This window comes from Seriola lalandi, unplaced genomic scaffold, assembly GCF_002814215.2.
Source record: "Seriola lalandi dorsalis isolate HSWRI2012SDOR001 ecotype SW California unplaced genomic scaffold, Sedor1 jcf7180002053582, whole genome shotgun sequence".
Classification (NCBI taxonomy): domain Eukaryota; kingdom Metazoa; phylum Chordata; class Actinopteri; order Carangiformes; family Carangidae; genus Seriola; species Seriola lalandi.
Genome location: NW_019524135.1, coordinates 59,388 through 76,054, shown reverse-complemented (window position 1 = coordinate 76,054; position 16,667 = coordinate 59,388). Strand labels below are relative to the sequence as shown.

Genomic DNA, 16,667 nt, shown 5'->3' with positions numbered 1-16,667 from the left:
TGGGCACAGGAATATTTGAAGAACAGAAAAAAGAGTAATGCTTACTTTGGAAAGTCGCTTGTGAGACTAGCATGCAATCAGGAGAAGAACAAAGAAAAATCAGATAGAAAAATGAAACTAGAAAGAAATCAACTGCAAGAAGAAACAGCTGAGAGTACCAACAGAAGAACTGAACAGTCATTATCAGATGGCACACATTATCACATGGCATGTAGCAGCAGCAGCAGAGAGAGAGAGAGAGAGAGAGAGAGAGAGAGAGAGAGAGAGAGAGAGAGAGAGAGAGAGAGAGAGGGCGTGCACACTGTGTTTTGGAGACAAAAAAATGATTCAAACAAAGAGTCAAAAACAATGTGTGATTTAAAAACAGCAGAGACAGATGAAGACAGAATGAGGAGGTAAAAGATGGAGGAAGTGTCATGGCTTATTTCTAACATTTTGGGAGCTCAAATAAGTGCTGAGCATTACAAAACATTAGAGCCACATGCTCCTTCTTTGAAATAACCTGAATGTGTGAAAGATTAGATTTCAGCTTCAGTAGTGAGGGGGGGATGATGCCAATGGAATTACCTAAATAACACCTAAAAACTGGTTTTTAAACCTTCGTGCCATTTTGATGACCACAGATGCAAGGCTGCTCCTTCTGTTGTCCTCCTACACTTCCACACTAGAGCTTTTTCTGCCTAACTCTTTCAAAATATACAGTATATATATAACTATATATAAATAATATATATATATATATATATATATATATATATAACACAAGCAACAATCAATACTGTTTTTATTTAGTAACCAGAAAACACTCTCGACACAGTAAACCTCTGCCAATGACAATACGTTCTCCAACTTTCTGTTAAAGGATAGGTTCATATTTGTTCAAGTCCATCTTAAAACGATACTCATGTGCATATATGTAAATTGAAAGAGGTTTTGCTTGCTTTCCTTCTACAGCACTGTCAATGTAAGGAATGGGGGATGGGAGAAAATCTACAGATCTCGTTCTTTGTAAAAAAAAAAAAAAAAAAAAAAAAAAAAAAAAAAAAAAGCATTGTGAAGTTTATCTGTGGCTAATACTGCGCGTCAGCATTCTGAGTGAGACAAATCTTCCAATGTTAGGGTCTTTTTAATACCAAATTCCTTCTTTTAGGTTCCCTGGACAGTGTTTCCTTGCTGAGCTGTGACAGACAGACAGTATCACAAAAGGACATTTAGTAGTAAGTAAAAAGACAAGATATAAGATACAAAGATACTCACTTAATCTGTTTACCCCAGACTGCCTCATATTAGCTTCAGCTAAACAAGGAATTTTGTCCCCATCACAGTACGAAAGGATCAACTGATGGCCAGTAGCAACAGGAGGAAAGATTACAGCAAGTAAAGCCTGTTTCAGTGTTCATATGAGCACCTGAGTACTGCTTGACGTAAAAACACGTGAACTTATGCTTTTAACACGAACCCCGAAACCATTCTCATCACATCTTTAGGCCGAATTCATGTCCAAAAACAATCCTAGAATCAGGAGGAAAAAAAAATGCCAATGATAAAATGTTAGAAATATCCTACCTGGACGAACAGTTATAATCTGTCTATGCATAGTGTCTTCTGAAAATTCTGTTCATAAGTGTGTAGGCAGACCCATCTAACAGGTGAACAAACTAATAGTCTAAAATAAAATGATCTTTATTGAGGTAACACATATCACTAGTTTAGGAGGGATTTGGTGTGGAGCACATGGTTTTAGTTGGTATGGTAGGTTTTTACAAGCAGCAGAAACAGCTAGCATGTCTTCATCGGAGTGGCTCTGATGTTGTAGTACTTTGATGAAGACATACTGCTGCTGTTAGCTGCTGCACCTCATTTAAAGCCTTAACTATGACAGTGGGGACCAAACTGTATCCCTGCCTGGTCCTGTCTGCTGAAGCATTGATATGAGTTCAGAGCTTCTTCTTCTTCTTCTGGTTTGGACATCTAATTCTAGCAAATCTCAATAGTGAGTTAACAAGTGCCCATGGTTTTGACGATGTGACTCTTTATCTATGCTCGAATTCATCGTGTGGGACAACTCACACAAACTCTGCTCTGTGAAGGGGTAAAACAGGCTTTTACTAATTAATTACAGGTCTGAAGATAAGACTGAACAGCAGCATTTCAAAACTCCTCTGTCCTTTCTATTATTCAATTGAAGTTTTAGCGAGAGAAATAAAGAGTTTACATACTGGGGAGTAAATGAGATGTAAAAATGAAAGGCTGGAATGGAGAGGAGGGTGCAATCTCTCCTGAGGCGGGAGAGTGATAGTTACAGCTCACTAGTTACATATCAGTATGTACAAGTCAATAACCAATAATAACACATACGTCACCACACTGGGAAAAAAATAAAATAAAATCATAAAGCCAAGACAACTCTGACGTATTTATGCAGTCACAGTTAATGACTGGCTGCATACAGTCAACAAGAGGTTACACATCATCTCGGCTATAACAGTCAGAAAGACTTCACTCAATACAATATATAATCCAATGCAAGAAAGATAACATGTCGTATTCTTACTTGAAAAAAAAAAACAAATCATTTACGCTGGTTGCACCCTCACTTTGATGCTTTTTTACTAATTGCATCTAAGTGCATGTAACAAGTGTAATCAGTTGTAATGCTGGTTTTATGGTCAGAGTTAACTCATAGTGTCAAAGAAGTGATCAGTCTACTCTTAATCCATGTCTGTGAAATCAGCACCTAGTGTCCCACGGTGGGATCTCTCATGACAGCCGTTCTGTGTAAACGTTAGGGTTCTCGACCAGGAAGCTCTCTACACAGCGCAGACTCTTTTCAGTGGAAAGGACACACTGTTGAGCGTTCTTCACAGAGCTGTGAATCTTATGTGGAATGTTTGAATTCAAAATACTGAGAGATACTAAGATACTAAATATATTTGAAACTGCACCACACTTCAAACTGTGAGGCTAACTTTCGTTTGTATCAAAAAAGGCACTCAAAAGAAGTTAATGGGGCATCGCCTGGTCACTCACCTTTGAGTTCTTTCCCCCGCTTCGTGCTGACTGCAGGGAGTATGTTCTCTGGACAACCTGCTCAGGCGTGGAGGGGGACTTGTCAGAGGAGTGGTCTGAACCCTTCTCCACCATGTTCTCACCCTCCTGGGTCTGCGGTGTGGGAGAGCGCGAGCGTTTACGTAGGACTGGTGAGCAGGCAGGTGTGCTCTTGTTTGAGTTACTGGCAGTGCTAAAAGGAAAGAAAAAGAAAGAGTGATAAGGAAAATATCTACTTCATCATTTTAATTGTTACTGCACTTTCAATCTCACATGAAATATAGAGTCTAGCCTGTAAAAGGACAAAAGTGCATCGCAGAAATCATACAAACACTGCTTGGATAAATCAGTGTAAGCACCATGCATGGTAGTGCCATAAGTTTAAAGGCGAGTATGGACAGCAGCACAGCACACACAGGGTCCTCAGACTTACATCATATGTGGCTTAACAGGCTTGAAGCACCATGTGCTAACCTGACTAATAACAGCTGAGCTAATAAGGGAAACCACCACCACCACCACCACCAACAACAACAACAACAACAACAACAACAACAGCAGCAGCAGCAGCAGCAGCAGCAGCAGCAGCAGCAGCAGCAGTGAGGGAAACATAGGTAAAAAGACACCTTTACACACATGTCCTGAGGATTCTCTCACTAATGCCGCATTTGAAAGCAGCAGTGAAATTGATACGTTTGTTTTTGAGCCCACTCTCAATTCTATTAAGAAATTTACTGAGTCTGGAAAAACAACCAACCTAAATTGCCTCGGCCCTGACATTTATTGAGCGGTTTCTTTCAAATCCTGTAAAATATGAGGCCATGTGATAATGAAAGATCTTTTTCCCTGAAAGACTAAAACTGTTTCCATGCTTGCAGCAAAGCCTGGGAGACATAACAAGGATTAAATGATCAAAGATACAGCACCAGGTGGAAAGCATCATTCTGGCTGTTAAAGCAGGCCTATAGCATGTGATTCTGTTATCTAAAATTATGGTACGTGTTGACTTTTACATGGGGATTTACTTTAATACCTCCACTAACAGCTCTCCAGCCAAGTGGAAGGACAGGTAGTCCCTGTTCTTTCATTTTACACTAAGTTACTATCAGGTAGCCTTTCTGATCCACCACTAGACACTCTCTCTTCTATTACACACACACACACACACACACACACTCACCAGTGGCTTAGCAAGAAGCCTTCTCCTCAAAATGACAGAAGCTAACAAAAGCGTCTGTAAGTGATCTGTGTGGCAGTGCGCCCGCCAGGCTCCGTTACTTGACATGGCATTATGCAAGCCATTGCGTCACCTCCAGCCAATGGCCGCTGTTAGTGGCCACGAATTACTGATCTACTGTTACATTCTAGACTTCATTGCAGCTTAGAGCACTGAATCATAAAGAGCAGCGTTGACAGCTTCTGTCCCACTGTCAGGGTCTGACATACCAGTAGTTGTTTGATTTTAAAAGGCAACACAGAGCCCTCACAGCTGGTTAATGCAGTGGGACAGATAATGCACGTCTGGTATATTATGGTGCCTCTGACATCAATTTATATGATTACCAAATGGTTTGCTATTCAGGGGATGATCATTTTGACTGTGCTGTACAATGTGTACTCTGCACTGACAACTGATTAGTCCCTACTGACCTGATTAGGAGTAAATTTGCAGGACGACTCTTTAGTGCAGAGTGATCACCGTGCTTCTATTTATCCGTAATTACTGTATCTTAGGCACAGTTTTCATATATTTTGTATTAATTTCTTGATTTTCAAGTGGTGTATGTCATCCATCAGGGCAAACACATGCGCACTAAGATGGTAGGAAGCAGAGTGCATTGATATTCAGCATGCATGATAATCTCTGTCTGAACCAGGAGACTGTCTGGGTTTCACACAAACATACACTGCCAATGCAAGTTGTCAGACAAATGAAGCAGGCAAGGAAATACGTTAAGGAGAGGTGATGAGCCGCCCAGATCCTGCCGCGTCTCATCTTGTGATAGATTTTGTTAGTGGATGAGGTCCTAAAGAACATCCACATTAATCATTAAATATATGGCAATTGTTGTGTGAAATAGTACCTGTGCTTTCTCCTTGGATGTTCATTTTTTAATTCATAAGTATATTCATTTTTTATGACGTAAGCAGAGGAGGTCTTTATTTCAGGCGCGGCTGCCTGCCTCCACTATAAAACACTGCGGAAAAACCCTGCAGGCTATTGGCTGTTTCCATAGCAACACATTAGATGCAGCCCTGAAAGTAAGTTTGAGAACTGTTAAAACCAGGATATGTTGCAAAGAGATACACCTCTTTGGAGACATCCACAATAGTCAGCTTATCTTTTGACATATGATGAGCGACCGCCATTCAGTAGTGCTCACTACGCAGCAGGACACAAGAGAGCGAACTGTGGCCACATCTCATCTTTCTACACGTCAGGTACTGGCTGGTGGAAACCCTCCGGTTCAGTTTGTCCAGTGTCGCTGAATCATTTCCTACTCTGGGTCACAGTTCTCCTCGGTCAGAGAAACACATTAATAAAATGTGTTATCTCCTTCCGGGATGATTTCATCATCATATGCTGTTCGTGGCTTATTAAACATGCTGTACATTTGCTTGTGGCCATTCTGAATGTCCTGTCCAAGGTCATCAGTTTACTCCTGGGAGCAGCTTTTGGGACTGTTCTCATCCGTCTAAAATGAAAAAAATCCTCGAAACAAGGCCACAGGAGGAGAACATTTTGTGCACTCAAAAGTATATTTTTCACAAATTTACCATAAGAGGCACCCTGATGAAAGCAGACGCACGTTTTAATCCAGCATATAGGCACGTGTATTTAAAAAATCATGAATTAAAGTTAGTTACTTAAGTGATTGTGGTAGCATGCCAGTTAAAATACTAAGGTGGTGCAGGTGCAGGTCCTTTTTCTGACTGTGACCTTATGGCCATAGGGACTTCTATTGGTCGGTCTGCCTGTACTGTGAGTTAGCATCAATACTTACTGCAGTGAAGGCAGGACTCTAACATTTTAAATTACGAAAACAAAAGTAACAACAATTATAAATAAATAATAATTAGACTCCTGTTTTAGCGTCGTTTCTATAGATTGTGTATGTGCACCATGTGCAACTTGACTGGGAGAGGTGACAATACATGGTATGGTAATTCGGATCAAAGCTTATAATCAGTAGGCTATCTTTCCACATGCTGTTGACAACTATCAACCATGACGGGTGCAATCATGAGAGGTGCAACCTGACAAAGAGGGTCAACATTTCTCAGTAGCAGAGTATAGAGTGTATGAAATCATGCTAAATGTGCAAGTTTGTTGTGCTTTGTTGTGCCTGATCCAACAGTTGGATGTATTAAGAATGTGTTTGTTATTAGCAACATGGATGCCAGTTTTTAAGAAATGAGCAGCAAATCTATTTAGAGAATAGTAACAGATATTACTGAGTTTGCATTTGAACTTGGGACTGCTGCACCTTGTGGCAAAAGCTTAAAGTCTTCAACAACCTCCCGTCTGAACATGCTACCCAGAAATGCATAGCCAATCACTATTTTCTAACAACCTTGCCATCATTCCACCATATGTAGCACTGTGTTCCCAACTCTTCAGTTACTGCATCCACCACCACTGCATGTTCTCATGTACACAATGTACTGCACAAGACAGAGGCCATCTTCTTCAAACGGTGTGACAGTGATGTTCTTCTCCAGTCAGCTTTCATCATATGCTGAAAACCACACACACACACACACACACACACACACACACACACACACACACACACACACACACACACACACAAGGTCAGGGTCAAAAGGTGCAAGACTGGGTGGGGTTGAGGGACAGTGTCAGGTTAAGTCCAGGCCCTGTGAGGTCATTAATTACATGATTAAAAAGTTAAATCTTTCGATCAGTGGCTTCACCTTCTAGGCAAAGGGGCTGGGAGTTAACCCAAATATTAGATACATAAAAAATAACAGTAAGTTTTTTTAAAGGTTGCCTGAGGTGCAATACCTTTAATAATTAAGAGCTGTAGTTGAGCAACAAATGCTCCAACTGAAGAAAAGTAAGAGAGAGAGAGAGAGAGAAAAAACTGATACATAAACCAAAACATTATCTAGATCATCTCTCCTACTTTCCCTCCACGCAAAAACTGACAGGATATCTCTGGTACAGGAACCTCCACTTGTTGTTTTTAGCGGAAGAGGAATTCACCGACCGCCTCCCCTTTCCAGATACACGGCAGTAAACAATGGGAACACGGATCCATCATCAGCATATGAATGACTAAGCCCGATCACTCATTCACACAACAGTTTGCTCTTTGAACCAGCATGGTGGTGTGGATGGAGCAAACATGCAGCTGACGCTAGCCTGCAGAGAGGTAGACAAAAGCATCTATCACAGATGCTTTGTGGGTAACTGCTTCATGAAACAAAAACGCTGAGAGTTTGCCATAAAGCAACAGTACCTGCTGGTACATTATCTCTGGACTGTAATGCTCGGGGAGTTAAACGAAACAGCACAATGAGCTCTGCAGCTGTCGAATAATACACACAGCTGTTGCTACATGAACTGTACATGATTTACACGTACAGTTTGTTTGAGTTATTTTGATGCCATGAAGAAGAACATACCCTGGGTTGTAATGATAACAAAAACACAATGCACTATTTATTTTCTCTAAATTTTCAGCACCACTCACTTGAGCTATCGAGTCATAGAGCTGCATTGATTAAGTGATCTGCATCTACTTCAACTGATTTACTGTAGAGAGACAGCTGACAAACAATTTCACAATTAAAAAGTCATATCACTTAGTGTGCCGCCCACACAACTACATAGCTCAAACAAAGCTCAGCTTAGACTGAATATCACTATAGCAACAGTGAAAAGAGAGTGGTTTAAATATTCAGAGTGTGACTAAATATACTTCAGCAGCTCTGCTGTTAAGAGATGCCGTCTGTGTGGGGAATACAGCAGGGAGGCAATGTGACAGACGAATCATCGTGTCCCACAGGGACTTAAATTTTGATCGTTTGGTGACTGATTTCTGAACTTCTTGAGATAAATATCTATAATTATAATTTATGCTATTTTATAATAGCTGTGTGTATTCATTCTGTAGTTAGCAATATTTCTTTTCATGTGTACTTGCAAGTGGCTTAAGGCCTAATCAAGTCAAATTTCTCTAACAAATTCTATAGTTCTGCTATAATAAATACATGAATACACAGATAAAGAACCCCTTGATATTACAAAGAAAGTTGTTAACCCGTCCCGTAACGAAGCCCAGTAAAAAAACCCAAAACATTATGGTCCACAATGGGGGTACAGACAGTAAATCACATCTTTATTTTGACCCAAAGTTACTACATACACCACTGTTAACATCTCTCTTGATTATTAAAACATAAAATCTCACATTTTGCAGCACAGTGTGTTCATTTGCATACTGTGCGAGAGCGATTGGTCCCAGAGGCTTGAGCGTGCAACTCATCTGCATTACAGAGCTGGGCACAGACAGACAGACAGACAGACAGACAGACAGACTGACAGACTGACTTCAAGGTGTTGATCAAACAGGATCCCCGCATGTCAGAGTCATTCAAAATAGGTCAAGTTCTTACATATAGAGTGCAAAAAAGAGAGAGAGAGAGAGAGAGAAGCACGCTGCTTGCGCCACTTTGTTACAGTCTTTTCTTTAAATAAGCTCTAAAGCCCTAAATCCAACCGGCTCAAGCTGTCCAAACGCTCAGCTTCACAATAGAACAGAGTTCCGGGCCTTTCTGAGGGCCCCACTTGTTTTCACAGTTTTGCTGACCCTGGAAAATACCCATCTGGCAGTGGCCCTTCAGCTCCGCTTGGTTTGAAAAAGCCATGAGGAGCACCACGCTCAAAAGCAGCCACTGCGCATGCACACACAGGAATGCGCATACAGTACACAGAAGCAGACATAAACATGGGCATGCGCGTGGACACAGAGTACATACGCCGACGGATTGCAGAAATACGAGACAGTTCCCTCCATTTTTACTGAAATGATGAAATTCATATCACAACACACACATAATCTACAAAATATTACAAACACTTTCACATTTAAATACACACATGGACTGTATAATATAACCAGACCCATCCTACCCCACCCATCCACTCTCTCTGAACACAAACACTGGCTTTAACACATGCACATTCACATACACACACACCCCTTGTACCGCCATACCCCTGCTGAAAGACACAGTCCCTCAACACCTCGCCGTAGCAGCCCTCAAGACAGCGACAGCCCTCATTGGCCACCGTCACACACTCAAACACCACCATGTCCTCATAGGCAGCCCCCAGTAATGAGCTGTTCATCCAGCGGATCATCCCACGGACTGTGCACTGCACCTTCCTTTCTCTCTCAGTATAAAAGAAGAAAGGTAGTTGGGCAGATAAAAGGAGAGAGAGAGAGAGAGAGAGAGAGAGAGAGAGAGAGAGAGAGAGAGAGAGAGATAGAGAGAGAGAGATAGAGAGAGAGAGAGAGAAGATGGAAGAGGCAGGCAGGGAGATTTTCTTTAGCAGGCTTAGGGCCACTGATCTTCCCTGGCCAGCTCTGATCTCCTAATAACCAGCTTACATCGCCCTTAACACCACCTGCCAAAGAAGAGGCATTGGTGGTCTGAGGTGCAGCTGCCCCCCACCCCTTTCTTCCTTGGACTCTCCTTCTAAATAGTACATGCTGATCTTGCCAAGCAGGCAAACTAATCATTATGCAGGCTTCATGTAATTTTGCCTGAGTGCAGGCAGGTAGGCAGGCAGTTGTTCCCAGCACTAACCTGGTCGTAGCCATGTAGAGAGCCGCTCCGCAGCGATCAGCCCTTTGCAAACGGCTTCATTCACACAGCGGGAGCCGTGGATGAGGCATAGGAGGAAGGAGAGGAGGAGGTGGTGGAAGAGGAGGAGGGGGGAAGAAGAGAGAGGAGAGAGGGATGAGGGATAAAGGGGAGGAGGGTGAATGAGTTCCGGAGCATGCCAGGAGGACGGGAGGAAAAGGAGGAGGAAGCAGACGCAGCAGAGGGAGATAAAAAGAATGTAATTTCCCGATAGGTGGAGTTTTTTTTCCCCCCTTCTCTTTCTATCATTCACTCTGTCCCCCTTTGTCTAATTGAGGCTGATAAGCTCCTGTTCTCTCTTAACAACCTGCACTTTTCCATTCCCCCCTTTTCTTCCACCGCTCTGCCAGCCGTTGGATCATCGGCCCGATCACTGCATCAGCTAGTATCCAAGCAAGGCTCTTCTCTCGCGATTTCTGCTCCTCGTTCACAGAATTTCACGGGCGCAGACTGACAATAGATGGAAGGAGATTGAGGGAGAATGTGCAAGCGGACAGAGAGAGAGCAGAGAGAGAGAGAGAGAGAGAGAGAGAGAGAGAGAGAGAGAGCGAGCGAGGGTGAGAGACAGAGACACGGCAAATGTGAGAGAGGAAAGAGATGGCTTTCACTTTGCATTCCACCTCTACTTGGTGCTGGTGCACTGAGCCTGCTGCTTCCTCAATTATTCATGTGTTTCATGAATGGAGGGGCTGACATCACCGGCATTCAGGTCACTTTACATTCGAAGCTCCTTCTAAATCACACAATAAGTGAGCCCAGGCTTTGTGGTTTCATACAGACACACACACACACACACACACACACAAACTATACATACACAAACTATAGATATATGACATCATGATATTCACAATAATGATATTATCATCATATCTATAGAAAATTGGAATAATATCAATAATAATGACTAATAATTTTAGGCAAATGATTCAGACTCAAATACAAGCGTAAGGAGGTGGAAAGAGAGTCTGTAACCACAACTGTACAAAAGCATACAAAAAGAACAAGACCCACAAGGCCTAACATCTGCCATATATATAAATAATAGTATTATGAACGCAATATCAATATTTAATTTTCTAAATACCACTGTAATCGTCAATACTGATATATCACGTCAACCTTGTGACGTGATACTTGTTGCTTTAGACACTTCTTGCATCCTGCCAATATCCAACAAATAATTCTAATGAACGCCCAATTAATATATTAACTTACATTTTGTTCGACTTCACTGTCCCTTGACGCCCTTGCTTTCCGACTGTGGTTCAATAAATAAAGGCAAACAAAAGAAAATATGGAATATTAACCACTGTGCATCTATACCATCTATTCTGAACGTTGTGTGGCATCAAACTGCATTGTAACGCATCACCAAGAGCAGCATTGGTCATTAGTCATTCCTGCCGCAGTGTAAAGTGCTTACTTCAGTTGATTTCACCAATATTTATTTAGTATTTCATTTGCAGGAACCACTGCATCATTAACTAAATATGCTCCTAGATACATATGGAAATGGTGATTTAAACTTCAGATGAACCTAATTTCTTGCCTTCAGCAGTTTAAAGACTTAATTTTCTAATCTCTGTATGAAGTTTAACGCAGTTACTTTACACCGGTCATGGTGTTTCTGAGCTTGTTTAAACTCCAGTTACGGAATTGAAAAGAGCAGAATTATGCTCACACAGTATTCTATTTTATGGCAGCTCTGGTTATAACAACAGTAGATTTTGAATTATGATTGACCCCTTTTTGCATGGAGGACATGTTATAATGCCAAAGCAGGAAAAACTCAGGTCTCCATCTCCAAATTTCCAGAGCATTAGTCACATGCCTGAGCCACATTATAAGTGTGTTTCCATTGCACTGTGTCACATTTAGTTTGCAATACATGAACTTTTCCACCTTCATCAGTCAATCAGCTCTTGCAGAAAATGAAAGGCTTTATCCACAGGGCTGGAACTGGGTGTCCATTACTGGATTACCACTGTTATGGTGGATTACACACCTATTGTAGCATTTACAGTCACTATGCGTGAAACCTAGAAAGACATTTCTTTAAAAGAAAGAGAGTACTATTTACTTATTAAAATCATCTCATACACTGTTTCGGACTAAAATAAGACGTAGATCATTTCCACTGCTCTCCCTCTTTTTTGAGTGACATCCTATTAACTCTAAACCAACACACGGCTGGTCTTATGAACACGCCAGGAGAGGTAACTTTAAGATAATCCATTCCCACATACATGAAGATTACCACAGTCAGTAATCACCTCTGTGTCTTTATTATGAAGCAAACGGAGCCCTGAGCTGTGCTGCTGGAAAGACTTGACCCCAGGGCTGCAGCAGTGCTGGCTGCCTCTGTGGGAGCGCTGAGCGGAGCCGTGCTGTGGAACAAAGAGAGCTGGACCACTGAGCCGGACCACTGTGTGCCCAGATAAGCCTGCCCAGCCTCACACCAACAACTGACCTACTTAGGGGACCTCTGTTCTCATTGTTGTTGCACCCAGGGGACACGCAGATGGTCAGATTGACCACACACTCACAGAGATGGTATGTAGTGAATAGCCATGGTATATAACTGTTGATTCATTCATCTTAACTACTGATGATTGACAGATCTGACAGCCTTGAATAGTTTCAATTTCATTTTCTATCCTATTAATACTGGTGTAGATTCAAGTTGAACACACCCATAATACTAACGACAAATTTCTCCATCTTTTTGAGATGAAGGCGTGCTGTTTACCGAGTCGTCATAGCAACACCAATGTGGCGACGCCTGGCTGGGTCGGAAATGTCTGTCATCCCGACTGAGTCTCGGCCGTGCAGTTACCATGGCAGCCCGTCAAACCATTCATGTGCACCTCCACTTGAAGTGTTCACAACTAGACGGAGAAAGGGAGAGCCGGAGGAGGGTGCGTGTTTGTGTTGTGTGTCCGGGGCTGTGGGGTTGCTGCTGCTGCATGAAGCATTAACACACACAATTAGTTATCTACAAAGGCCTGGACTTTAAGTGCACTTTGCTGTGAACATGTTTGGAGTGACAGGAGCGTGTGACAGTGGGGCCCTGACGGCTGATATCTCCATTTTACCCACAGCAAGAAGATATCTGAAAGATGAGAACACAACATTTTCTATGTTGATGGTTGTGTATGAGGAGAGTTTGAAAACCACTGTGCCGTGTGTCATTACCCTTCCTAAAAACTATTTAAATCCAGCCCTGAGAGCATAACTTTAGTATTTAGTCCCAGGCTTAATTAAAATGCTTAATTACCCTCACTCTGTGGCAACCTAACATAGACAGGCCTGAGACAATTTTTGAGTTCTCATTGAAGCTATGACCTACTGTACCTCTGGGTACGGGAACCTGTTTTAAAAGCAGCTATAATTAAACACTGATTTAAATTCAAGAGCACAACTCAGCGCGGTGAGGTAATTTAAGGACTCGGTGGAGATGTCAGAGAGTGGCGGGAGGGGACAGGAAACTGGCAACCGGATTAAGCCCCTGTGGGACACTTTGTCCCAGTGGAATGGGACACAGCCACTGCCATCTGCAGGGGATATGCAGGCGGAAGGAAGCAGAGCGGTGAGCAGAGAGAGGATAGACAGAAAGAGATTGTGCATATGAGGGAGGAGAAACCAGGTGAAGTGAGGAAGTGTAAGGATGAAATATTGTAACATTTGTCACATTGAATAAAGGTGCTACAGTGCTTGGAGGAAAGCCCCAAATGAAAGATGAAAGTTGAATTCTTGCACTGTCAGCACTGTGTTTATTAGAGATACAGAACGTTTTGGTTTTTAAAAAATGGACCTTACTGTAACTGAATTTCAAGCTTCCTGTGTTCGCCACTGTCTGAAAATGTTATTATTCATATACCGTTTTATATCAAAAATGCCACTAATCACTTTAGGCATCACATCACTATTCACTTCACAAATACATCCCACACAGGAGGCTTTGATGCTCACAGAGTTCTATCTATCTACCTCAGCGGGACGAATATGCATCACCTCCACATCAATTCATTGTGGACTTTACTTCTAAGAAGTTATTACTATTTCAAGGAGCGTCCCAGTAGCCGAATGACTACGGCGCATGCCAAATGACTGCAACATCCATGGTCTGATCCCAGCCTGGGACTCGTGTTGCATGTCATATCCACTGTCATGCTGACTAAATAAATAAACGTTTTCTCACACACGATTTCATTGCTGTATTTAATGGTCAAATAATTAGTTTTTTTTTTCCTTTGAATATGAACCTGTAACTTGGAAGCACATTAAAAGGTGGCGCTTATCCCTCAGCTGTACTGTTATGATGTCAGCTTGTGCCATTTAGTTGTTTATGCATGCTAGCAGGAATAATAAAAACAGGGAGCCGTGCTAGACTGTTTGCTTCAGCTTGTAGATAAGACAGATAAAATATATGGATTCCTAAAGTGTCTGTAGCAGAGAGCCATTAAAAAGCTGATAAGTTCTATAGTTTACTGTACTAAAGGAGAATGGGTTTGGTAAGCAAGAGGCTATTTTGCTGGTATACAGTAGCCTTAGTGATTCATGATAGGGAGGAGGGGAGCAGGTTCTGGCTGTGCTTTTAAAAAGCTTAATGGAAAATGGCCTTATTGTTTGGACAGGCTTAATTTGAGAAACGAGCATATGGAACGCTAATGTGAAGTCTTTTCATCAGACATCCATCACAGAGAGGTACACATGACTGTCTGTCCCTGAATGCAACTTCCAGTCCATTAATAATGAGGCTCAAGGGAAACCTGCCTGTCCGCTAATATTATTTAATAATTACAACACATTGTCTGCTTCTTTATAATATTTTTCATTAATGTGGGGTTAATGCAAACTGTAATATTGTATTAACATGAACAGTTAATGCCAGTTTAGACACAACTCCTTTATCATTAAGTGCTGTGCTGTGCTTTCTTCAGTTACTTCATCAAACATTACAAAATCAATGCATCATCAATTATATCCCATCACATCCCAAAGATAGGAAAAATAGGTTGGTTATATTGGGTACAGGCAGAGGAGTGTGGCAGGGAACAATATAGAGTATAATCAGCGATGACAAATGGGTTGTGGGAAGGATTCAGTAATAAAAAAAGGAAAAGGGGACAGGAGAAGAGAGAGAGAGAAGAGAGAGAGAGAGAGAGAGAGAGAGAGAGAGAGAGAGAGAGAGAGAGAGAGAGTTAATAAGCTGTGGGCAGGAGGGAAACAATTCTGCAGTTTCTCCTCACTGCAGAGCCCCTGCTGTGAACTTGGAGGTCCATTGTGGCCCAGTCTGATGGTGCAGTGCTTTATCTGTGAGGCTGCAGTTGGTTCCAAGTCTCCCAGTCCATCCCTCATAAACCCTTGACTCTGGACATTTCATGATTTTGTTTTCTGAGCAGCTAGAAATAGTTCTGCGGACAGGAAGGGGCTTAATCATCGCGTCTGATGACCATATTAGATATCAAGGAGCAGCTGAACGACCGGCAGTTCACCTACAGTTAATGCTGAATGCATTTCCCTTCTCCTTCTCTAATGCTTTGCATACTGAAATGAATCTTCTTGGTGCAGAGGCCTGGGAGCTACAATTTTCAAGTCAGTCTTAAATAGCCCAGAGATACATTAGCAGCACAGCACTGGGTAATATATGCCTGGGAACGTGGTTTGCATATATGTACGTGAAAATCTGAAGCATCCCTGTATATGTTGGTGGATGCTGAATGTTTTCCAAATGTCTTTGATCTTTTAATGTTTTTTTTGTGTGCTCACTTGTGGTTGTGACCGGGCTAAAATCTGCAGTCTCAAGGGTGGTGTAAAGAAGAAATCACAGATGTAAGACCTCTCTCCAGTCTCTCTGACCATGACCTGAAGCAGGGGTAAAAGTCACCAGCTCTGATTGGTGACGATCAATAATAAGAAGGGACTGAACAACTGACCAGACAGTTGGGGTAAAGCTACCCACAGGCATTTATGTATGCGAGTCTGTCCAACTGTCCTGCAGCAACAACCGCCTTGTTCACAGTGCCACGTGCAGAGAATAAGCTCCAGCTCTAGCCTCCTGTCACTGCCTTGCTGTTGCTACAGCTGCTGCTGTTGGCTGTGTGTGCACATCTGTGTCTGTGTGCGAGTGTGTGTGTGTGTGTGTGTATCTGTGTGCAGATTTAAGTCACACCAAATGTCATATCAAGAGCAAACATCCCCACACTGGGACCACTGCCAAATCCTGAGCAATCTCTCTCACACTCTCACACACATGCATGTACGCACAGATGCTCTCTCTGTCTCTTCCCCTTATCTCTTCCTTGTCTTCTGACAAGTAAGTAATGCTGCAAAAAATATCCTTCACCGTGGCTCTCAATCACAGCATGCACTATGACAAACATACACCCAACAGGGCAGCCTGGTTTCCAAACTGAACTGACTCTTTGACACTTGCCTCCCCTCAAATCAACCTAAAGTACTTTTGATGCAATTTTAGTAGATATATGGGTGACTATGAAGTCAGATACCTCACACAATAAATATAGCTAAGAAGAAGGGAAACCCTAATAAACAAAAATCTGATGCAAATCCAACCATCCCATTTCAGTCATACTGTCACAGTATTAGACAGGCTTCCTACTGTATGCAATGTTGATGTTATGGACTATTTAATTTGTCTTTACTTTCAGTTTTGTGGTAGTTAACAATTGCACATGCTTTAATAATAATTTGTG

General features: G+C 42.0%; 1 protein-coding gene and 1 long non-coding RNA gene across 7 annotated transcripts in view; one reads left to right on the top strand and one right to left on the bottom strand.

The window, feature by feature from the left end:
- LOC111651333 (uncharacterized) overlaps positions 1-14,221 on the top strand; it is a 23,082-nt gene extending 8,861 nt beyond the window's left edge. The window contains exons 2-3 of one of the 2 annotated variants that reach the window (XR_015436927.1): positions 12,243-12,501; positions 12,685-14,221. This is a non-coding gene — a long non-coding RNA (uncharacterized LOC111651333). Of the gene's footprint in view, positions 1-12,242; positions 12,502-12,678 lie in introns of both variants that reach the window. The other variant, XR_002760498.2, reaches the window with a different exon arrangement.
- gramd1bb (GRAM domain containing 1Bb) overlaps positions 1-16,667 on the bottom strand; it is a 68,227-nt gene that overhangs the window by 20,499 nt on the left and 31,061 nt on the right. For 4 of the 5 annotated variants that reach the window (XM_087172681.1, XM_087172677.1, XM_087172678.1 and 1 more), the window contains 2 exons: positions 3,031-3,241; positions 46-66 (listed from right to left, as the gene is read on the bottom strand). In XM_087172681.1, coding sequence (XP_087028807.1) covers positions 46-66; positions 3,031-3,241 — 232 coding nt within the window. The remainder of the gene's footprint in view (positions 1-45; positions 67-3,030; positions 3,242-16,667) is intronic. The other variant, XM_087172680.1, reaches the window with a different exon arrangement.